Genomic DNA, 25149 nt, shown 5'->3' with positions numbered 1-25149 from the left:
TGGGATGCTTTTGGTCTTTGGGCGTTTATAGAGGAGGGTGAGAGGCTGGACCCAATCACACTGTAGAGTTTTAATAGTCTCACTATTTTCTTTTTCCTCAGGGAGCCTTCATCATGCAGTCGCACTGAGCTGGAGGTGTATCTTTCCAATGAGGGGCCCTCCCATGGAGCTTCCCCTGACTTCAAAAAGACTATAGTGTGTTATCTGACGGAGCAACTCTGAGAGTCCCTGGAGAGCCACTGTTTAAAGCTCCGAGTCCTCTGATAAATTTCAAACAAAATGTTCCTTCAGTTCACAAAGACTCATTGGTTTCTACTCAGTAGGATATCTTGAAGAAGATTACCCCCAATTTCATCATTGCACCATTGTTATTCCTGCGCTCCTGTGCAGTTAAGTTTATCCCTCTCTGCAAAATATGACAAAATGGAGCGGACTTTCTGCATGCAGATGGGATTTTAATTTCATCTCAACTCAGTTTGTTACATATTATTTTTTTGTGTGTGAAAAATTAACTCCTCGCCCCATTATTTCTCCACGCAGAAGCACTTGATTTACCGCCCTGGCGGCGAGATACATTTGTGCTTTTCTCATCTGATTTAATCTTTTTGCTTGAGCAATAGTGCTGCACACAGCCACATTCAGCTGAAAACAATTTATAGCCAACTGGTAATTACAGTGATACACCAAAGGCGCAGTAGTAAAACATGTCAAATATTGGCCATGCCATGAGAGAATAGCTATATATAAATACATAGGCATTATAAAAAAGACAATCGTATATGTCATTAAGACATTATACACAGTTATAAACATTGGGAGGAAAGCAAGTGTTCCATTTACTGGCTCTGTAACATCTGGATGTAATAATAGACAACATAGATGGTGCGAAGGGACGGAGAGTCTTTATTTCCCATCACTGTCATTGTTCCATGTTTCACCATGGTGATTCTCAATTTTAACTAGACTGAGGATGCCGTACCATAAATAATGATGCTTTTTTAATCAACTTGAGCACTCCAATTTAATTTCTTGTCCATTTGTATTCCCAAGTACTTATACTGCTCAATTGCACTATCAGCAATGACTACAGCGTCATGGGGTTCTCACTAACCTAGGGTCAAATATAGTTTTCTTTGTCTAATTAACGTTAAAATGTGACACACAAAGAGGCAGTCGTCACCATGCAGCGGACTACATGTATCATCTTAAAATGTGATGTGTGCTTCTGCTTGCATGTGTTTAATGTGAATACGATAGATGAGCTCATGCATGTGAAATAATAAAAAATCATGCTGGTGTGGTTTAATTAACCTAATATCTTATGTCACCCATTAACCACTAACAAAGCCATGAGTTACAACCTATTCAAGGAAGTTGTACCTGAAATTTAAAACCAATATGTGGAGACTTGGGATGAAAATATGAGTGTTTTTTCCTTTAAAATAGATGATCTGATACTCACCAGATTATTTTTGGATGTATTAATGTCTTGCTAATATGGACAACAATGGACATGGCTGACCATTTTAATTCTTTAGAAAGAGAGATAAGCTGGGGGGGGGGGATCTCAGTTTAGTGTAGTAGTGCTCCACGTGATTCAAGAGTAAAAGCTCCACCTTTTAGGATAAACCAGAGGCGGCATCTGTGCGCTGCTGCTGCTGCTGCTGCCGGGACAGACGGACAGGACGGGGGTGTGCGGGAGTGAGCTGTGCCGCTGCGGGCTTTGGCTTTCAGGATTTTTTTTTTCCTCCTCCTCCTATTTCCTCCCTTTTGACTATGGTTTTCATTTTCCAGCGCTCTGAGGTTGATGCGGGGCTTAGTCCGAAAAGAGGGAAATACACACACAGACAGGTACTCTCGCGCGGTGTGTTTGCGGTCGCTTTCGTTATGAGACTCTGATGCGCGCGGAGAGAACAGGATGCCCGTCAGCGGCGCCGACTCACTGAAAGCCAGCGCCTTCATCCCGGTGTGCACGGCCGCCTTCCTCCTGGTCGGCTCCACCTCCCTGTTCTTCGTCTTCACGTAAGTGCCAGCCCTTCAAAAAAAAAAAAAAAAATGGAAAAAGTTGGTGACATGCACTGTTGATTTGCTCCACAGAAAAAAAAAAAAAATCATCCAGACCCCCATCCCTCCTCTGCCATGCATCAGGTAGCCTGTTCTTTCCTCTGAATATGTTTGCATGTGCAAAATGTGAATATTTTTGGCCATTCTCTCCCTCTCTTGGTTGTCATTAACATGAATATTGTAATATTACTTCATTTGTTACTTTTAGTTGATTTTCAATTTCTAAAAAGCTGCTTAAACCGTTATTTGAAGGACAAATGTACAAAAAGAGCACCATGTCTTCTTCTTTTCCATTGACTTCACCCTGCTGGCCGACCCACCAGGGGTAGCTAACATCTGACCTGGTTGGCTCTCAGTGTGGACTAGCCTGGGTGCCTGCCCAGGGCACCCTGAGGACTAAGAGTAAGCACAGTTTAGGGGATAAGCCACCCACAATCAATGTGTCAAAGTGTCATTATGTCATTATGACCCACATGTATCTTAATTCTAGCTGGAGGAAATCAAATACACACTCCACAACGGTGCAGTTTGTGTCGAGATCAGACAACCTGTTCTGAAAACGAAGTTTCACATTTGGTGAAAAGTGTTGAAATGGTTAATTTTAGCCTCCTTGTTTTGACCTATTTGTGAGGAACTAGTGGGAGGCTGAAAAGACTGCACTCAAGCCAACGCTGGCATGCAGGGAAAAAATAAAATATAATATCCCATAATACCCTGGAATCCAATTTGAATGACGACTATAGGCTTGTCAGATTCATCGACATATCTTTAAGGCTTCACATTAAGAAGCACAAAGAAAAAACAAAACAAGCAGACGGGTGTCAGATATTAAAGTATCCTTCTTTCAATATGAAAACCTCTCTGATATCCAGTGTTGACTTTCAGTTTCAAGGCTCCCAACTAATCAGCTCTATGTCTGTCAGCTGACCCTTGACCTCCGTAGCCATATCTGTCCTAGTTTCTCCGGAATTCTCCAGCAGCGCACCGTTTCCACTGGAATCTGACACCAGATTGGGCGTACGGGATTAGGGTCCTCTTGCGAATGCCATGTGATTTCCCCCCCCTCCCCTCCCCTCCCCTCCTCCCATCTGGGAAAATGGAGTCTGTGATCTTTGATATGTGATATTTACTTCACTGACTTTAATTCTAAATACACATTCATTCAACAGTTTAAATTTTTTCTGTTACATTTTCCTTATTTCCTCTTTCATTTCTTTAGTGAGAGTTATAGATGAAAGCAGAAATATGAGCCCTCATTTTTTGGAGATCCTCAAATGAAATATGTTTTAAGTGAAATTGTATCTCGTCTTTAGTTTATAAGGTATGATTATACCATACCATGGGAGAAGTATATCTAAAATGTTTCTCTACGTTGAGGTGGTTTGTACAGCAGTGGTTGTAGGTTAGGTATTGATCTACATCATTATTTTTAAAATGTGATATTACTTTAATCCATTTGGAGCTCTCTCCATAGTATACAAACATATGAACTCTTAATTCACAGCTATCTAAATGCTGAAGTCATCATGAGGCCTTTGGGACGAAAAGACGGGCTCACGGGCCAGAAAAGGGAGAGAAACCCTGATGAACCCCGTCTACTCTGTGAAAGAAAAAGAAAAATCAATGACCTGCTGACGTGATAGATTGAGAAGAGACTGCTTAATTGGGACCGCATTGCTAAACCAGCAAAACCAGCACGCTGCGAATGATTGAACGAACAACTGATGAATCTGCTGCTTCTCACGGGACACGGGTTGCATTTTAGCTGAAATGACCTTATAACCTAAAACTCTTTAATTAACAGCCCAGTAGAATAGAGCTCATAGCTGAAAAGAATCACTATTTTCAGTGCTTGTGTGCATACATTTGGGTATCTGGAGCGCCTACCAACCCACAAACTGTGAGTAAGACAACCCAGTCAGTTTGTTTTTGTGGGCTGCTTACATCAGAAACATGTGATTCAACAAGACATTCCGATTAGGCTCCCCGTCCTATGTCACATGCTGACACCAAAGAATAACCCGCCCCCTATCTGAATACCTCCAAACCACGGCTTGAGAACTACCTTTAGAAAGGTGCGCCATCATTTCTCGCAGACTGGGCTTGGCGCTAAAACACAGAGTTTCAGACAGAGGGTCAAAACAGGTATATTCAGACAGACGGTATGAGAAAAATGTTTTTTTTATAACATTAAAGCTTGTAAACATGTTTTAGTTGAAACCCCCACAACGTATAAGTAAACAAAACCTTACTGTCTGACTGACCAGTGAGTCTCTACAAGCATCTTTTGCCCTTATAATCTGGAAGTACGTACAGTAGACTTAAAGGCCATTCATATCAGCATCCAGCTGAAAATGGGCAGAAGCGCCATCGACTGCCAATTCGGCCAATAACTTGTTTGATGTCCTTGGCGTTTGCTAAGTCAGCAGCTGCAGCTGGAGTGACTCCCTTCCTCCCTATAAAAGCAGAGATGGACAGGTGCCACGCTCTGTTCAGCCCCGCCTTGGTAACACTGAGTCAAAGGGACACCGCTTGTCATCTGCCATAACATCACCTTGGCCTTTACTCTGGTTTCTGTGAATCGTGGGAACACAAGTGAATGCCATCCAGTCAGGCCTTGTGGGCTTTTGTTTTGTCACTTTTTGTATTGATGCTAAAACTTTTACCCACAAATATAAGCATAAACCGTGCCATTTAAAGTCATAGTTCATCTACTATTATTCATCCAGTTATGTGTGTGAAGTGTGTGTGTGTGTGTTAACGGTGCATGCTTCCATTTCTGTTTCCACTCCGACCTTTATTGTGGAGGCTGTTTTGTTTCCCTTTGTCTGATAAAACTCATCAGTTACCGGTTTCCTGCTTTTGTTCCTCTGACCATGAACTGTTGTTTGGTTTAGTGCTGCTTAATGTTTTGTGCATTGTTAAACTCAGGCTGCTCGCCTACGCCCCACAAAGGCCGCAGGAAAACGTCCCTTGATAATTAAACTATGGTTCACTCTGCCCGGATTTGAAAATCTTGCTTATCTACCGAGTAAACCTTTCAGAATACTGAAATATGTTGAAACTAGGAAAGGCAATATCTTCTGAAGAGAAGTATGAAAACTGTAGGTGCAAAAACTGCCGACAGGTTAGAATGTCGTTCTTTACACGTGAAATATTGTACCGGAGTTGCAGTTTAAGTTGAAACACTTGAAGCTTTACTGAACAGCGGCCACTGTGGCTTTAAATTGCAATTCCAAATTGCAAAATACTAATACTGCATAATACCATAGACTGTGTATAAGAAATACATGGTGTATACACACATTAACAGTAGCACAGATAGAGAAGAGTCATCGGATCAGTGAACTCGGTAATGCTAGCAACACTGCGTTATCTGTTTCAAGTTTTAAACATTTGCTAACGGATCATACTAGATGAGGTAAGGCTTCGGCAGCAAAAACCCTTGAGTGCATTCAATTCAGATAGCTTATGAATCATTTGAAAGAAGGCAAAAGTGTATTTTTTTACAGTTAAAATTGAAATTCATATATTAACCAAATGAACAGATACTGTATCTTTTTCTGTACAGATTTAACGCTGCTAAATTCAATATGATGGTGCGCAGTGAGAGCGGGGATAATAAAATGCAGATGACAAACACAAGTCACGGATCACATGAGAAAGGTTGAACCTATGACACTTGAGTGCACGCTATGAGGAGATTTATTCTACAGTGGGAATTGATTCAACCCAAACTGCTTTCTGTACAGTACTGTTGTGTCGTCTACAAATCTGACTGATCACATGGCGGTGACGTAACCTATGTAACCGTGATAATATTTCACTGAAGGAGCGCTGGCTAATGGCGGTAGTGAACTTGTCACTTGACCAACTGTGCGGGCGTCTGCTGTGCCACTGACCCACTATGAGGATGAGGGCGGCGTGCAGATTGCGAGAGCAGCTTACTGTTCTGTGTGATTTAATACAGCTCTGCTGGGGCTGTTTTCATTAGGTGGGGCTTGTCTTTGCCGCGCTGCAGTGTAATGAACTGTCCCTCCCTGCGGTCCAGATGGCCTCAGGCCGATGATGGAGGCTCGCCGTCCACACACAGAGGCGTCCACGCTGTAATCCGGTCCACAAGAAATCAATCAGATGAACTTTTACAGGCTCCCAGTTCACCTTCAGTGTTTCATTTGCAGCCCTGTCATTTATTTGTAGCAGATTGCATTTGTCATAATACCATTTTTCTTTCATTCCCTTGTTCAACCTCCACATCATGTTCAGCACATTCTTATTCTTTTGAACAAATTGCAAAGGCCTCGGCACATTCACACAAATGATTATGTACAATTCTCTGCCGTTTCCTACAATATCAATTGCTTATGTCATGCTGATCAAAATGTATTAAACTGGTTCTCTGTTGAGTGGTCTAACCCTCCAAATCATCGAGGCATTAGTTAATTGCGTAAGTCGTTTTATGCAAAGTGGTTGAACCAGTTGTCATAATATTTTATACGTGACCTGAATTGATGAGTTGTTCTCAGGTGAACCAATGATTAACCATCTCTAACTGTACAGTTAGATCTACAATTCTGCCTAAGTGGCGTTTCCAATGTTTACATTTCTATTTTTTTCCTTTCTTTTCCTGCAGTGTAAAACAGTCTTGTTTTTTTTCTTTTCTGTATTGCAATGACACCGTCTGTCAACAAACTATGGTTAACTATCAAGCTTCATCCTGTTCGATCTCTTGCAATCAATCTCCCACACACAGCAATGTGTAACTTTGTACTATTGAAATTCATACAAGCAACAGAAAAAGGGCAGCCATGTGTATTTTCAGTCATTATCATCAGAAAATACTTAGAGTGCACTGTGATATTGACAACACGGTTAATCATTTTGACTATCTTCTTATTCTGAGGGCACTGACATGTTTATTGACATAAATATTTACTTTTGAGAGAAATGTACCAAAGCTATAATCTAATTTGGTGAATGCATTGGAATGTATAATCTATCCGTCTATCTGGAGAGGAAAAAGAGGAATAACAATCTTATTTCATAGACTCAGGGTGATGATTTATTATTTAGATATTTTGCAGAATGATGAGAGGAGTGTTTTAACTAACCAGCTCGAGTTACACAGATTAATGATTCTGATCAGCTACGATAGTTTAATCACATGTCAAACATGACCATGTTCAGTGAGAACAACTTTGACACACATCCTCAGGACAGGGGGGAGGGCTCCTTAATCTTTTTTTCATATATTCACTGCCTCCTCATAATTTCCTTATGCTAAATTTGTTCCAAGTCTACAAAGAAATTCTTGTCCTATTTCCATTTTTTATTCTCATTATCTGTTCTAGGAGGGAGTCATCTGCAGGTATGGGCTACCAGTAGTGAATGGTTTGGATTTATGTCATGATATCCAGTGTATAGTAATGCAAAGTGTGATATATGGTGACTGCACAGTCTGTATGTTTAGCATCTAATGTGAGGAATCCACAATGCACTGGTCTGGCAGAAATGGTCTATAATCCAGAGATCATAATCCAGGGATTACTGGGTTTGCAGCTGGCATGGCATCAGCAGGCGTTCCTCTCGAGGGGGTGGACCCCTCCCCCACAGCCTGAAACCAGCCGGGGGGGGGGGGGGCTCACTGGGATAAAGTGCATAATTGAGGCAGATGACTCTTAATTTTTGCAGTCTTTTCACTTTCGATAATACTTTTTGTTTAATCACTCATTTGTGTTCACGGTTTACTTGGCCACGGAGTCATATCTGCATGAAAAAATGCATGAAAAGTGGAACCACACCCTGGTTATACTGGTGCCATATGGTCCATGATTATTATTTTTCTTTACCTATATTGAAACCATACCAAAACTGTAACATTTGATCATTCAAGTAGAACATTCCCATACAGTATCTATGTAGGTTAAACATGTGATGTTCAATCAAACACTGTTAATATAATCCAGTGAATCTTTTCCACTGTAACCTGATTACACTGTCCCTCCCTCTAATCTCACACAGAAGAGATATAATCATACTCGCAGTATTCAGTTCAGTATATTTCAGCATGTCCACACATACCGAGTCTGTGGAAGAGATAAGTGATTGTTCTCTAGGATTTTAGGCCAATTAGAAAGACGGAACACCCTCGATACTGTGGAAAAAAACAACAATAGTTTGACATATAGTTTATTCTAGAATCATCTAGATTTAATTTGACACCAATTGCACCTTTTTCATTTTCTTGCTCATACAGATTAACATTTGCTTTTGCTGGACATCTTTAATTATGACTATCTGACTGCTTTTTATTGTCGGTGCAGTGATAATGTGCAAACTTTATTCAAATGTTGTTTTTTTTGCAATTCTAGTTATTTTGTCTATAAATGTTCCACAGATATTCAGTTCACATGTTAACAAGTGGAGAACAGCAGCAAACTAACATTTTACAAGCTGGCACAGGTACATGTTTGGCATTTTGGCTTGAAAGACAACTTTCAAGTCAATTGATAGTTTCTGCTCTACACAAACAAATTTTCCCCATCATACACAATCTTTGAAAGGCTTTTCACAACACAACAGTAATATGAAGACTATAGTCCTAAACATCCACCAGACTCTGTAGTACCTGTCTTTTGTCAGCTTTTTGAATGATATATGAAGATGGAAATACATTTTAATTGAGTAGTTGTTTGAGTCATTTATGAGGGAAAATTCCAGATATTTGCTGGTTCAAGATTCTTAAAAGATTTGCATCTTTTGTCTGTTTTATGTATCATTGTAAACTGAATATATATATATATTATATATATATATATATATATATATATATATATATTAGTTTGTTGGCAGTGCCACATTGGGAATGAGGAGCATATGATGGGCATCTTTTACTATTATCTGACATTTTATAGTTTAAATAATGAATTGATAGTTAGTTGCAGCCCTTAAGTGTCCAGATCTGCCTCATTGTGTGACACGGATCAGAAATCTGCGTGCCTGCAGGGTGCAGGAGAGACCCCCTCATTTAATCCCTGGTTGTGGGCACTGTTGGACACACTAATACATGCTTATCTTCCACTGTAAACAATTACTTTTGGGATCCAGTGCTCCCAACAGAATAAATGGGATGAAGATTATCCCTTCAAATCTTTGTTGGAGCCTTGATTTGTGTTAACTCAACACAAGGGATGGATACTTAAGTATAAAACCTCTTTTACAGTATGAATTCTGCTTCGAATAAACACTCGTACAGAAAAATGTGTTATCATTTTATTTCTTTTCTTCCTGTGTTTGTATATTTAGATGCCCGTGGCTGGCTGTAACCATCTGCCCTGCTGTGCCGCCATGCTGTGCCATCCTCTTCCTTTTTGTGCTGGCCAACTTCACCATGGCAACCTTTATGGATGCTGGTGTTCTCCCAATGGGTTAGTAATCAAAGTGATGTTATGCTAACAGCGGAAGACTTTTCTTTGTTAATTTGTGGGAGTGTTATTTTTACCAGTTTCATTATTCATTATTGTTTTCCAGCCAACGAGGACGAGGACAAGGATGATGAGTTCCGTGCTCCGCTGTATAAGAATGTGGATGTGAAGGGCGTCCAGGTGCGGATGAAGTGGTGTGCTTCGTGTCATTTTTACAGGCCTCCGCGCTGCTCCCACTGCAGCGTTTGTGATCACTGTGTGGAGGTTAGTACGTGGACAGATCTAAAGAGAAGAGACATGGCATTGATAGTTTTAAGTAAGAAACACTATATTCAGGGGAGAAAACAAAACACTTTAAATGGGGATAAAGAGTGATAAGAGCGTGGATGGACATATCAGGGGATACAAGTGAGTAGCGCTGTGAATGAGTGTAGCACTACGTGTGGGGAAAGTCAATAAAGGGGATTTCTGCAGCGTGAATGATGGACAGAGTGTGATGGAGGGAGCCAGATCTCATTAATCAGGTTAAGCCTTTTCTCAGATCCCTGGTAGACTCAGTAGAAATGCAATTTGAAAAAGGGTTCAGACTGCATTAAACAAAATGTATTAAGAAAGCACAGTTTTCAACAAATGCTTGATTTTAAGTGCTGTAAATTAGTTGATGTTATCTCAGTGTGTAAAGCACTTTTTTTTCTCCTTCTAGCTCTTTAATTTGATATCTCTTTTCCCACTATTACCCCTCAGGATTTTGACCATCACTGTCCCTGGGTGAACAACTGCATCGGGAGGCGAAACTACCGCTACTTCTTCCTGTTTCTGTTGTCGCTGACGGTTCACATGATCGGTGTCTTCGCCTTCGGACTCATATATGTCCTGCACCACATGGAGGAATTATGGAAGCTGCACTGCACTGTCACGTATCCTCATACACACGTGTGTATCTGTGCGTTTCTTCGTGTGAACATATTAAAGCGTTATAGTTGAGACTAATAAGAAGCAGTTTTCCTTAACAATGTGTGCAGTTTGGTAGTGATCAGTATATCAGGGCTGTTTCTTCTTCCGGTCCTGGGTCTCACTGGTTTCCACTTTTATCTGGTGTCCAGAGGACGCACCACCAATGAACAAGTCAGTTTGATTTGATTGAAAACTATATCAATAAAGTGGATCTTTAAGACTTAACAATTATGTTATTTTGACATATTGTCTATTATTATCTCCCTAAAACATGCTTTTTTTATTTATTATTTCTTTTATACATCTGTATAATACTGAATTATATCCTGGTGTACTTTAATCTCTTCATGATCCCACAGGTAACTGGGAAGTTTCAAGGAGGAGTAAATCCTTTCACGAGAGGTTGTTGCAACAACCTGGAGTATCTGGTTTGCAGCCCAATCTCTCCCCAGTAAGAGCCTTTTCCTTTTCCTAATCTACAGTATTTTTTAGAAAGCCTTATATCTCACTGGCTGACACCCTGTTTATCATGTGACACCAGATACACAGCGAGGCCCCGTAAGAAAACAGTGATCCACGTTCAGCCTCCGTTCCTGAGACCAGAGATTGACAGGCAGAGGCAAATGAAAGTCAGAGACAATGGGATACAATGTCAGGATCTCCAAAATAAAGTACGCAAAAACAAATTACGTGCCAAATTCAAATTCTAAGGATTGTTACCTCAGTTGTCAAGGGATCAGATCCCTCATGCTTCTCTGTTTTTTTCCTCTTTCCAGCGAACGTCAGCCGGAGCTGTCGAGCTGTCGGACATCAAACAAATGAAAACTCCCCCACCACTGCCACCAAAACCAGATCACGGTCAGCTGAAAAGCCAACTGTCTGTCATGGATGGTACTGTAGGATGACACACACACACACACACACACATATATATATATATATATATATATACTGTGATAACCAGCCACATATACATACAGTATACATCCTTGTATAGTGACAAAGATACCACAACATCAAGGGTACATCTAATTCTATAAGACAGCAGAGTCAATTAAAGGATATGCATGGTGAGATTTTTGTGGTTGTTGACAATGATCCTACAGACAGGTGTGGTCTGTGTAGCCAAAACCCGGATACCACTTATTGTTCTGAGCCATTTTTGTTCAAGGAGCCACACAGTTGCACTGGGTGACATGTTCCTTCATTATCAATGAGGGCACTGCAGTTTATTTTGAGTCGATCCCACATAGACATGTCCTGGTGCTGTAATTACATACTGACTAGTGCACCAAATGAGTGTTAAACTTCAGCTGAAAGTAGTCCCCAACAAATGCACTATTTCTTCCATTTGAGTAATGTTTGCTATTGAGCCTTTCAAAAAAATGTAAATATATATTTGTGACTTGCTTTTTAAAGATTTACATTTTCCGTAGGGACCAATGGAACCACCTAATTTAACATTGGTTTTGGTCTCCTCGTGGAATTTGTTCACAATAAGAAAAATATAGAATATCTGTAATCCGTACCCTAACCACAAAGTGTTTTCTTTTCCAGAGATGGGACACCACACCAAATCTATCATTCCTGTATCCATTCCCACTGTGCCACAGCTCCGGCCTGTCCTGGATGCCATATCCAGAGGATCGTCACCTATTCCTCCAGAGCAGGTGCTTTTCAGTCTGATATTAATTTGTTATAGCATGAGCCTCGTTATCCATGTCCTGGTTTTGATCCTTGTCTGACGGACATTTCTGTCTGGTTTTTGTTGTGTTGTTTAGTTGCTGAAGACATTAGAGCAGCAAGGGAACAACAAAGGTCCTGACGTCCGCTCTGAGCCTAAACAAAGCCCTGGGAGAGGCAGCCAGCAGGCCAGCCTTCCTGTCCAGACCAACATCATCTCCAGCTCACTGCAGCTCAACTCTCTGACACTCAACACCCGATCTCTCACCCTCAAACACAGCAATCGCCACGGCAGCAAATCCCAGCTACCTACCATGCATGGTGACGGTTCGGGGTCCAATCCCTCACCGGGGACCATCAGCTCTTCCAGCCTGCTGGCCAACCACAGCAGCAGCAGCCTCTCCTATGATAACCTCATTAACCCTGCAGATCCTCAGTTCCTGGCTCAGAGAGGGGCTCCCCAAGTTGGCTACCACTCTTACTTTTTGGCTATGGGCATAGATGGGGGTGTGGTGCAGCGGCCCCCTTCTCACGGCTACAGTCCTGTGTTTATGGGCGTCACCAGACAGTCTCCTCAGCATCGGGACCCCTCACCTCTACAGGGCCGCACCTCAAGGGAGCCCTCACCTTCCTTCCAAGGTTTCACTCAAAGAGACCCTTGTCCGGGTTTTCAAGGGCTGATGGCAAGAGACCTCGCATCCCAAAGCGTAACATCACGAGACCTCAGCCCTCCAGGTCTGACGATGCGGGATAAGACCTCTCAAAGTCTACGAGACAGCCTTCGCGATCTTGGCCCACAGGGTTTGACGCCTCAGAAGTCTGCAGCTGTACGCTATGACAACTTTTCAAAAACCATCATGGCATCAATCCACGAGAGACGAGAGGTGGAGGAGAGGGATAGGATGCTGCGTCTCCAAGCCAGATCCCAGGCCCTCTATGGCCCAGATGTGGGGATCTATGACATCCCCAGCAGGAGGAGTCTACCACCAGACAACATCCGACCCCCGGGCTCCCGTGGACCAACTCCTCCAGCCTACGGCTCCAGGGAGTTCCTGATGAGTACAGGCATCCTCGGTTATGGCATGAGGACCTCACCTCTCTCCAGCTCTTCCACGTCGTCTCTGACTCGAGGCCCGAAAACGTCCAGCTCTCCTCTGCAGAGCAGCAGCAGCAGCAGCCTGCAAAGCAAGGGCAGGTCTTCTTCTCCGGCTTACTGCCCTCCTGACAGACAGACTCAACCCCTCCCTTCCTCTACAGCCACTCTGCCCCGCTTACCCTCCTCTGCCACCTCCTCCACCCCCTCGTACGCCTCCTATGCCACCGCGAAACGATCCTCGCTCCCATACTCCTCTGAGGGGAAGGACTCAGTCACCCTGGGAGCCCTGAAATAATAAAAAAATACTCAATGTCTCTGATGGTTTGAATTAATCATCTATGCAGTGTTAGTCTCAGTCTTCACAGCTCCATAATACTTTGTAAATACGAGGCCATATTGGACTTTACTGTGTGGGAGGGAGAATACACAGTGATGGATAAACTTATAAATATTCTTGAAATGTCATGCAAGTTTGACAAATCCGAAAATCGGTGAATCTCAGGATAGTCGTGCCTCCTCTTACAAACAGAGCGAGCTCTATAAACTCAGTCAAAGCAGAAGAGCTATGTGAAGAATACATATTAACTTATTATCTGTTTGTATGTGTTTTGATATTGCTTTTGTGACACGATGTAATACCATATCATTTAATATGTCTCCCGCTGCAAATTACCCATTTTAATAGAATTTTGTAGTTGTTTATATGAATAAACTTATTTTGTAATTTTCATTTCCGTTTTTTACGTTATTTTCTTGTGTGAATGGCTACCAATGAAGGCCCCTGTGCAGGGCTGCAATAGAGTTGGATGAAATGGTGACTGAGGCTTTACATAATGAAAACACCAGCTGTTTGAAGCAACCAAAGAAAAAAAGGCATTTTATTGTTGGTTATCAATCTTCCAAGATACTATATTTATGCTACATTTTTTTTCCAAAATTACAAGATAATTTTAGCTCATAACTCAAAAGATGACATGCTTTATGGAGATAGTCTAAAGGCACTTTCAGTCATTTCCATTTAAAACTGCTGCAGTGCATACATTTGTATAGCAGTGATGATAGTACTCCTGGTGAATTTATGACTTGTAATGGGGATTATAATGAAATATAACACTGGTGCAACGATTCACTAGTTCTGCAATGCCAGTTTTTACATTGATTTTGTGTATGGCACCCTCTAGTGAACAGTTTGAGAAGGTGGTTGGTTTGTTTTTGTTTAAAACGTCAGAAAACAGCATGTTGTCGATGTCAAGGACTGCAAGTAATGGAAAAGACCAGGGAGGCGCTATACTATGGTGAGACCTATATTCCAAAAGGTCCATTTCACATTAAAATAATAAGAAAAATCAAGAATAATATGAAAACCTATTAAGGCAGAAATCTTTGTTCTACCTTTTTCATTTAATCAAGAGTCAAATGAGGAATCCAGGGTTAAATTTTGTGTTTTTCTTTTTCAAACAGCTTCAAACGTCTCTTCTGGCTGGCCTTCAGTCTAACGACAAGCTCGTGAGTCATTCAGGGGCTTTGTGACAGAAATATTTCTAATTACCTTGAGCCGTGATCGACAATCACACATTTTTGTTTTGGCAATAAATGACGAGGCTTGACACTTTGAGGTTGGAGCTTTTCATGTGAGTTATTGTTGCACTTAACCTTATAGCAGGTGGGAAGTGAAGATTTGACGACAGGAAAGCATGAAAGGATTGAGTAATTTAAACTTTTGGCAGGAATTTACAACGCAGCTGAATAACTGACAGATCTCACACCAGAATGGTAAATTCCCTGGGATGTAAAAACAACTCACTTGTACAGGCTTAGTTAAGACCTCACAGCAACAAAAGCCTCTCACAGTTAGAGTGCCAGAGAGCAACAAGTGAAGTGTACGCTGTTGTTCGGGACTCATCGGAGCAGTTGTTCTTGCCAAAAATGTTTCACAAGATTGCAGATTACATGACACACTCTTTCCACTCAAAAGATTGCACAAACGAGTAAGGAATTCAGAGAAGAGAGATGAGGACAATATCAGGGCCTTTAAAGCATCATTAGATACCAAGAGGGACGGAAACAAGCTACAATTTATATGAGTCATTGACGTCCTCTACTCAAGTATGTGAGCCAGAGCTCAATGGATTTTTTTTAAGTGTTGTTTTATTTCTAATCTATACATTTTTTTTGCAGGGAAAGTATTCAGCATCGACCACAAACCACTGTGATCATTGACTAAGCTACAGAAATTTGCAACACCTGTTTTTATTATGTGAGAGGCACCTGATCTCTCATTACTACATGTGGGATCCAACTTCAAAAATGGCTTCAACTTGGAATTAAAAGTATCCTGTTTATTAAAGGGACAGCTTCCCAGTTTTTCACATGCTCACATGTAGGTCTACACTGAAACAGTTTTGGGCCCTGCCCAAAACTGGGTTGAACTTGGGTTGAACTTGGGTTCATCGTTCCTTGACCTGAATGTGAGAGAAGTTTTTCTCCTCCCTAAACAGAGGCTTCCAAGCATTCTCCAGAGTGGATGAATCTTACGTATGTCTACATTAAGCCAGGTATTTGAGAAAAAAAATATTTTTCTTCCTGTTTCAGTCCTCTGATATGTTTTCCTCCAAAAATGTTACTTTTCCAAAACGGTTCTCACAGTGCATGAATCTTAAAACAGGAAATAGATGAAAACTGTGAATGAGAGTATGATTGTAATGTGTTTTTCCTAACACATAGGCTACCTGTTATTTTTCTTGCTCTGGAGTCTCTTATTATTCTCTTGTAATGTTGAAGTTAGTTGTTGTTTGTCGCAGGGAGGTATTGGTGCTGAACTGTTGAAATTACTCTACTATTTCAAATCCAACACAATCCAACATTTTACAATTCAGTGTTCACATCCATATATAATCACTGCTTGACTGTTTCCTGTTCTTGTCAGGATAGACATTTGGGATGTTCTTCTGTTGTTTTTCTTCCTTGCACTCTTGTTGTTTTCTTGCTGCTCTCCTTCCTCCCCCTCACTCATCCTAGTTTCTGGAGCCGGAGGTAAAATGGTAATGACGGTAATGATAAGGCTGCTGTGCAATGAGGGGATTGCAGGTCGTTGGATCAAAAGTATTCTGTGCAAAAGTGTCTGAGAAGCCCTCCGTCTTACACCATGCTATTTTTGAACAATTTGCCACCAAATTTGACAAATTTGACGAATTTGACAAATCTATCAAATTCGATTTAGAAGAGACTGTTGTCTCATACTCTACATTTGTCTCAAATATGTCTCAAGCTGGATGTATGATACTTTAGCAATGCTGATATATAAATCACAACATTTGGTAGTTTTGCATTGTAAACATTAGACATTCCTTAATGTCGTTATTCTTTATTTAAATAAAATAGAAAAGGCTATATATATATATATATATATATATATATATCCTATAGTTTTGTGCAATAAAAATTAAGAAAAAAAACCTTTTTATGGAAATGGTGGGCGTGTCAGTGTCTGTGGTTGATTGGAGACAACTGGCTAACGGAGACCCTGAAGGTTACCTGAACAAGAGATAAATATTCAACTTTTATTCCAGACAGATATCTCAAAATCAGTATCACTTGATACCACAGGTTGTAAACTGAGATTTTTTTTTACTTTTTTTAATTTGGGTTAACTGACCCTTTAAACCCTATAAACACTGAAGCAAATATCAGATGAAACTTAACACGCACACCTTTATCCTTTTACCTAAAGCTAATGTGTGGCTACAACCTTCACCTCTGGTCTTCAGTTCAGACATAGGGATCACCAACAGGTTTGTGGTGTCTCAAATCAAATGTTATAATGATAATAATAATAATTATTTATTAACAATAGTCCAATAGTTCAATCATATTCAGTTTCTTCTGCCTCTGGATCACAGATTATTCTGCGTTGCCATGGTTCTTCTTGCATCTAGATGCATGATATTATGATAAACAGAGCAATAAAAAATAGCAAATAATGCTAATGCAAGGATTCATCTGAGGAACTCATATAACCTCTTGACTTGAGTTGATTTCATTCTGATCAATCTCCAAGTCACCTAAATATTTTATGATACTTCTAAAGATGCTAGGGATTGACCTACATTTGTGCCACTGACTCTCTCTGAAGCAGCGTGTCTCTCTCTCTCTCTCTTTCTCTCTCTCTCTCTCTGTCTCTTTCTCTCAGCTCATTGATATGCCTGATCATCAGAGGCATTGCTGAACTGGCTGATTGTCATTTCAGCTGCAGTGCCACTGATGCATTTCACTCCCTCTCTGCGCTCCCTGTTGGTGTGATTAAGCACTTGCTGCAGTCACACTTGACAAAGAGGAGTTGGATTAATAGCACCCTGGTTTTCTCCATCAGAGGCTGCTTATTTTATACTATTTACATTATTTATCAAATCACCGAGAAGGGATGCATTGTAGTGCCGCTTCAGGAGAACGTGTTCATATGGACAGTCCTGACTTGTAGCTATTGCTGTTACTATAGCTCACCAAGGGGGTGCAGCAGTAAGTCGATGTGAAAGTCAGGACGTCAGGTGCTTTGTCATTTATAGTCTGAGGGCAAACTCTCAATCTGACTGGATCCTTTCATTCAATCTAATCAAGCAAATTGGTATTACATATATGTCCTCTGTCTATTTGAATATGGAAATTAAACTTGCCCTTTCTCATCTGAAGTGGAATTTAGTGACCTTTTCTGGTATTTCCAGTGTTATTTTGCACTCTGTGTGATGGCGCCATCTGGAATACATGCAGCATTCAACACACTGCTGGCACTGATTTCCTTTTTTTTTTTTTTTAAACTCATGATAGATGTTTTGTCTCTGCGTTAAATTGAATTAGCCTCAGCTCCGCATGCCAGCCTGAACAGAGCAGAGGTGGGCAGCGTTGGGGTTTAATTAGGACAAAAATCTGCACTGACTGTGCCTCTGTGTGGCAGAGTCCACAGAGAAAAAGGATGTGAAATGCCCCCGCTGAACACCAAAGACGATGGGTATTTAATTGCCATTCAGCAACATACATGCTGTAATGTAATATATCCTTTTCTATGTGGGTGTTTGTTGACAGATCCTGCGTATTGCACTTTACTGTGCCCCCTCTGTTCATCTCAGTATGTTCAGATAATGGGCAGCAGTAATTACATTCATCTCTGTCACATGATAGTGCCAAGATACAATCCAGTTATTGTGGTGATGACAGCTGCAGCAAAACAGCATTTACACATAAAACTGAGGTGTGTGTGGTTGCGGATAAATGCGCTTGTTTTGCTCTTTCAAATGTGTCAATACACTGAGTAGAACAGGATTTATTCGTGCTTGCTGTTTACATGGAGAAAATTGTTTGTGTGTGTGTGTGTGTGAAGGGTATTGGGTCAGGCGATAGGAGCAGAGAATAAATCACAGACTGTGGGAAAGCAACTAAATGAAAACATTTTCTGGTATAATAGGTGTCCAGGTAGACTGTAAGTGAACATGTCCTTCAGTAAAAAAAACAAACACCCCAAAACGTGGTCTGAGTTATAACATTTTAATCCCAACACAGAGCTTCCTTGGTGGCATCAACAGAGTATGCAGTGGATGCCTTCCTGTATTTTTTATTAGTTAATAAACAGATAGTAAACACTGGAGAGTGCTATGAAATATAGTGAAGAGAGAGAGGGTGATAACATTCAAAAATGGCCTACAGCCCAGGATGTTGAACGTGTATGAATACAAAATATTTAGCAGGCTTATGCATGTCAGTCTATGCAGCTTCCCGACTTGGTGATTTTACAAAGGAAATCTTTTTTTTTCAATTTATCTGTTTATGCAGAATTAAACGAACACATACTTTGAATTTTGTTAATATATACACTTCACTGAATAGCTCTTTATATCCTGCTGTAATTAAACTTTAAATCCCTGGACGGCTTTAACTCTTTCAGGCTTTGGCTTCCTCCTACAAAGGGTCCTTGCTGGTTGTTTGTATTTTAACCTGTAAAGCAACATAGAATGTGTAGAATTTAAGTGGTAGCACTGAAAAAGACATCGTTTATCTGACCCGTATACACAGAACAATGAGCTGTCTCCTCTCCAGCACTGATCTCCCTTATTGGACCAGGTTGATAACACAGGAGCTTCTCATACTGGACTTTAAATAGGGCTCTGTAACGGGTGGTGTATGGACCCAATTGCAGTACAAAGGACTCAGAAGACAGAGGTAAAAGTTCAACGTTTTACTTAGACTCCGGCAGACAGGCAAACGGTTTACAAACCGGCAAACAGGAATGAGGAGAGGAGAGGCAAAGTTCTTGGTCAGGGACGGAAGGCTAGGTCGAATAACCAGGAGGCAGACGAAGCAGGGAATCAGGGACAGGCGAGGTCGGTACCGGGAAGACAGGCAGGAGAACGCTGGAAAGAAAACTCGGGAGAACCCGAGAACTCCCCATCCTCAGGCTGTGAGGAAGGCGAGTTCGCCGGCGGGTCCACTGCCTCCTCCTCAGACAGGGAGTCCTCCCACTGGTCCGGGGCAGTGGAAGGGCCAGCAGCAGGTGTCCTATGGCGACGGCCCCTGCCGATGTTGCTGAGGGAGGGCTGGTCCGGATGTTGCTGGTGAAAGTCTCGGATGAGACCCCGGTCCACAATGTGTTGAGCAGGAACCCAGGATCTTTCCTCCGGACCGTAGCCCTCCCAGTCGACGAGGTACTGGCAGCCCCTTCCACGTCGGCGAGAGTGGATGATGCGGCGCACAGCATAGATGAGTCCCCCTTCAATGAGGCGAGGGGGGGGTGGAGCAGCAGGCACCAGCGGGCTCTCGCTGACCGGCTTGACCTTGGACACATGGAATGTCGGGTGCACCCGCATAGACCGAGGGAGTTTGAGCCAGACTGCCACAGGGCTGATGACCTTCTCGATGGCGAAGGGCCCGACAAACTTGGGAGCCAGCTTGTTGGATTCCACACGCAGAGGAAGGTCACGGGTGGAGAGCCAAACCTTCTGGCCCACCTGGTACTCTGGAGCAACGACGGTTGGCTGCTGAGGAGTACCGGTCTGCCGCCTTCAGGAGGGAGGCCCTAGCACGGGCCCAGGTCCGACGACAGCGACGGATGAAGGCTTGAACTGAAGGGCAAGAGGCTTCTCCTTCCAGGGCTGGGAAGAGAGGAGGCTGGTAACCGTAGGCACACTGGAAAGGAGACAAACCGATGGCGGAGCTGGTCAGGGTGTTGTGGGCATATTCCACCCACAACAGATGCTGGGACCAAGAGGATGGGTTCTGTGACACCATACACCAGAGGGCCGTCTCCATTTCTTGGTTCATCCTCTCAGTCTGGCCATTAGATTGAGGGTGGTACCCGGATGACAAACTGGCGGTGGCTCCCAAGAGGCTGCAGAACTCCCGCCAGAACACTGATGAAAACTGGGGCCCTCTGTCCGAGACCACGTCAATAGGAATCCCATGAAGGCGAAAGACATGGTTGAGGAGCAGCTGGGCTGTCTCTTTAGCTGACTGGAGCTTAGGCAAGGACACAAAGTGGGCCATCTTAGAGAAGCGGTCCACAATGGTAAGAATAGCCGTCTTCCCATCCGATGGTGGCAGGCCTGTCACAAAGTCCACTGAAATGTGGGACCAGGGGCGATGTGGCACCGGGAGAGGCTGCAGGAGGCCGGATGGGGCTTGGCGCGATGGTTTGTTCTGGTTGCAGGTCTGGCAGGCTCTGACATACTCCCGGGTGTCCTCCTGTAACGTGGGCCACCAGAAACGTTGTAGAAGGACATCCCGGGTTCTCTGGATCCCAGGATGGCAGGTCAACCTTGAACCATGGGCCCACTGGAGTACATCCAACCTCAGAGCTGCAGGCACGAACAAGCAACCAGTAGGGCATGCACTCGGACCAGGCTGACCCTCTGTGGCAGCTCTCACTCTCTCCTCAATTTCCCAAGTCAGGGATGCCACAACACACGGGGACGGAAGGATGGTGTCAGGAGCACTGGCGCCATCATCCTCCCTCTGGAACTGACGTGACAGAGCATCAGGTTTGACGTTGCGGGAGCCGGGTCTGTAGGAGAGGGTGAAATTGAACCTGGTGAAGAAGAGGGCCCATCGTGCCTGTCGAGAGTTGAGTCTCTTCGTGGTTCGGATGTACTCCAGGTTCTTGTGGTCCGTCCAAACCAGGAAGGGCTGCTTGGTTCCCTCCAGCCAGTGCCGCCACTCCTCCAGGGCCAGTTTAACAGCTAGGAGCTCCCGGTTACCAATGTCATAATTTCTCCCGGCTGGGGAAAGACGCCGAGAGAAAAAGGCACATGGGTGGAGCTTCTGGTCACTGGCTGCTCTCTGGGACAGCACGGCCCCTACACCCATGTCAGATGCATCCACCTCCACGACGAACTGCCGTTCGGCGTCGGGGACTTGAAGGATGGGCGCAGAACTGAAGCGGTCCCTCAGGGTCTGAAAGGCCGTATCTGCAGAATGGGACCATCGGAAGGAAGTCTTGGAGGATGTCAGGGCTGTGAGAGGGGCAGCGATGGAGCTATAGTTGCGGATGAAGCGCCTGTAAAAATTGGCAAAGCCCAGGAACTGCTGCAGCTTCTTACGGGTTTCAGGGACTGGCCAACACCTAACTGCGTCCACCTTGGCAGGATCCATCTCCAGGTGACCCGGGGTCACAATGTAACCCAGGAATGACACAGACTGTGTGTGAAACTCACACTTTTCGGCCTTCACGAAAAGGGAGTTCTCCAGCAGTCGTTGGAGGACCGTCTGGACATGGTGGATATGCTCTTCGCGGGACTTGGAGAAAATGAGGATGTCGTCTAAGTAGACGAAAACATACTTGTCAATCATGTCTCTGAGGATGTCGTTGACCAAGGCCTGGAAGACTGCCGGGGCATTGGTGAGGCCGAATGGCATCACCAAATATTCATAATGTCCGGTGGGCGTGTTAAAAGCAGTCTCCCATTCATCCCCCTCTCTGATGCGGACAAGGTGGTAGGCATTACGGAGGTCGAGCTTGGTGAAGATCATGGCCCCTTGAAGTAACTCAAAGGCTGAGGAGATGAGGGGAAGAGGGTACCAGTTCTTTATGGTGATGTCATTAAGTCCCCGGTAATCAATGCAGGGGCGCAGTGTCTTGTCCTTCTTCTCCACAAAGAAGAATCCTGCCCCAGCAGGAGACGACGAAGGTCGGATAATACCGGCAGCCAGGGAGTCATTTATGTAAGACTCCATGAACTCTCGTTCAGGACCAGACAGGGAGTACAGACGCCCCTTCGGAGGTGAAGTGCCAGGCATCAGGTCAATGGAACAGTCATAAGGCCGATGAGGGGGCAATGAAGTCGCCTTAGCCTTACTGCACACCTCCCGGAAGTCATGGTACTCGGCAGGAACTCTGGACAAGTCAGGACAGGAACTGGAGTGCGTTGTCTGCTGGGGTACGGAGGCCTCTTTAAGGCAGACCTGGTGGCAGGAGTTCTTCCAACCGAGGATGGCCCCTGTGGCCCAGTCAATGTGGGGGCTGTGTCGACGGAGCCAAGGGTAGCCTAGGATCAGTGGAATGTTGGAAGATGACAGGAGGTGAAACCGGATGGTCTCATGGTGGTTACCGGAAAGTAGCAAGTGGACAGGAGAAGTCTGGTGAGTGACAGTCTCCAGAAGATGGCCATCAAGGGCTTTGGCAGGAATTGGGGTGTCAAGCGGAACCCTCTTTAGTCCCAGTTGTATGGCTAAGCTCTCGGCCATAATGTTGGCATCTGCACCAGAGTCTATAAAAGTGGGCAGGGTGTGTGCACCACCAGGAAGGAGGAGCTTGACTTGGAACAGGGGGCGTAAGCTTGAGGAGGAAGAGTTTGCTGCCGTGTGACTCACCAGGACTTCCTCACTCACTGGTGAGCCCTGTCTTTTAACGGGCAGCGGGAGATAAAATGTCCAGCTTGCCCACAGTACATGCACAGGTTCCCCTTACGGCGGCGCTCTCGCTCTTCGGGTGTAAGCTTGGTGCGGCCCACCTGCATGGGCTCAGGCTCTACACCATTATCCATAACGGGTGAAGAGGAACCGGAAGCAGATGAGGAACCTGGCCAGCGGGCTGGGTCGAGACAACCAGGAGTGTTCTGTCTCCTCTCCCTTCTCCGGGCCTGGATGCGGAGGTCCAGCCGGACAGTAAGTTCAATGAGTTTATCAAGTGTGGAAGGTAGAGGATAGGAAACCAGTTCATCCTTGATGTAGTCTGCCAGACCATGCAGAAAAGCATCGCGCAGAGCTGCAGTGTTCCAGTCGCTCCGACGGGCCCTGGTCCGGAAGTCGATGGAGAAGTCAGCCACTGACTGGTTCCCTTGGCACAGGGAGAGCAGATCACGGGCGGCATCAGATCCGGAAGCGCCCAACTCGAACACCTTGCGTAGTTCCTCAGAGAAGGCCTGGAATGATGCACAGGCGGGAGTCCGCCTCTCCCACTCTGCTGTTCCCCAGAGGAGGGCTCTGCCGGTCAGGTTGCTGATTACGTACGCCACCCTGGCTTCCTCAGTGGTGAACGTGTATGGCTGCAGGCTGAAGAACCGCAGAGTTCAGGATTTCCATCATATCGCTCAGGGGTTCCCACTCGGGGCTCGGAGATCATCCTGGGCTGTGGCAGAGCTGGAGCAGGAGGTTCCGGTGTGGAGACTGGAACTGCAGGAGGGCGAGTGGACATCAGCTGTTGCAACTGGGCGGAGAGGGCTGCAAAGGCGTTGGCGTTGGCCTCTGCAGCTCGTCTGGCGTATGCATCAGCCTCCTCCATTCTCTGCTGATGTTGCATGAGCGCGTTCTCAATCCTCTCAAACCGATTCTGTGGTGAGGGTGGTCCTGCTGGGTCCATGTCTGGCTAGATTGTACTGTAACGGGTGGTGTATGGACCCAATTGCAGTACAAAGGACTCAGAAGACAGAGGTAAAAGTTCAACGTTTTACTTAGACTCCGGCAGACAGGCAAACGGTTTACAAACCGGCAAACAGGAATCAGGAGAGGAGAGGCAAAGTTCTTGGTCAGGGACGGAAGGCTAGGTCGAATAACCAGGAGGCAGACGAAGCAGGGAATCAGGGACAGGCGAGGTCGGTACCGGAAAGACAGGCAGGAGAACGCTGGAAAGACTGGCATCGCAAAGAACAATCTGGCAAAGGAGTGAGTGTGGAGCTGGTGACTATATGCTGGGCTAATTGCATGTGATGAGAGGCAGCTGTGTGCACAGGTGAGTGGAGTGAACTGACGAGGTGGGTGTGGCTGACAGGCTGAGTGGGGCAGAGGCAGGATCAATGGAAAATTACTGATGGCTGGATGACTGTGACAGGCTCTTAACCTGGCTGACATTGTCACTCTCACTACAGTATCTGTGTTGGGACACAATCAGGGCAATAGCCTGCAATTTCTTTAAGAATTGTCTGTGCACTGGTTTTGGAACAACACTGCACAAGTTACAGAAAAGATAACAGGGAAATGGAGGAAGAGAGAGCAACACCATGGTTACCGAAGGTTACATGAAGTAACTTCCAAGTTTTGTTACATTTACAGTCGGTGTGCAGAGCCTGTCTGCTTGATACCTTCCATGTGTGTCAAAACAAAAAAGTTAGCAGGTTCTGGAGGCTCTGTTATGGTGTGAGATGTGTTCCTGGTAGGGTTTAAGACTGCTGAATAAATGTCATTCCCGTACTGTAGGCCCATGCAAATGCCTTGAAGTTAAAAGCAATTCAGTGAAAATGACAGAGCCTGCAGGCTAGACACGCCGACACACTGGAAGATGAGTGCGTATCAGGTGAATACAGACTCTTTGTGTCACAGCATCCCTTGCTGTCGTTCCAACAATGGAGCGCTTTCTTTATTTAGCCTGTAGAGACGATGCAGAAAGACGTCTTTTGAGGAAAAGAGTTGTTTTTAAGAATTGTTTAACGAGGTCTGTGTGCGTAATCTGTTGCA

The 25149-nt window shown here is 44.1% G+C and overlaps 2 protein-coding genes across 4 annotated transcripts in view; both read left to right on the top strand.

Moving 5' to 3' along the window:
* The first annotated feature begins 1667 nt into the window (after window positions 1-1667).
* Window positions 1668-13951, top strand: zdhhc8a (zinc finger DHHC-type palmitoyltransferase 8a). Of its 3 annotated transcripts, none has more exons than XM_068706209.1 (11): window positions 1668-2022; window positions 2098-2148; window positions 9370-9491; window positions 9595-9752; window positions 10233-10405; window positions 10511-10613; window positions 10802-10893; window positions 10984-11113; window positions 11219-11300; window positions 12000-12112; window positions 12224-13951. In XM_068706209.1, the coding sequence occupies exons 1-11, from the start codon at window positions 1919-1921 to the stop codon at window positions 13514-13516; spliced, it is 2421 nt and encodes an 806-aa protein (XP_068562310.1). In that variant the 5' UTR covers window positions 1668-1918; the 3' UTR covers window positions 13517-13951. The 3 variants fall into 3 exon arrangements, with proteins under 3 accessions (XP_068562310.1, XP_068562309.1, XP_068562311.1); XM_068706208.1 differs by having other exon boundaries at window positions 11219-11333; XM_068706210.1 differs by lacking the exon at window positions 2098-2148 and having other exon boundaries at window positions 11219-11333.
* A 1776-nt stretch (window positions 13952-15727) lies between these two features.
* The window catches only part of arvcfa (ARVCF delta catenin family member a), a 28673-nt gene continuing 19251 nt past the window's right edge, over window positions 15728-25149 (top strand). The window contains exon 1 of the mRNA XM_068706206.1: window positions 15728-15776. Within this exon, the coding sequence (XP_068562307.1) occupies window positions 15759-15776 (18 nt within the window). The 5' untranslated portion in view covers window positions 15728-15758. The remainder of the gene's footprint in view (window positions 15777-25149) is intronic.

Source organism: Cebidichthys violaceus, unplaced genomic scaffold (assembly GCF_023349555.1).
Source record: "Cebidichthys violaceus isolate CVI_PGR_0920_01 unplaced genomic scaffold, fCebVio1.0.p SCAF_12, whole genome shotgun sequence".
Classification (NCBI taxonomy): Eukaryota; Metazoa; Chordata; class Actinopteri; order Perciformes; family Stichaeidae; genus Cebidichthys; species Cebidichthys violaceus.
The sequence above is the reverse complement of the archived record's forward strand: the minus strand, read 5'-3'. Positions and strand labels throughout refer to the sequence as shown.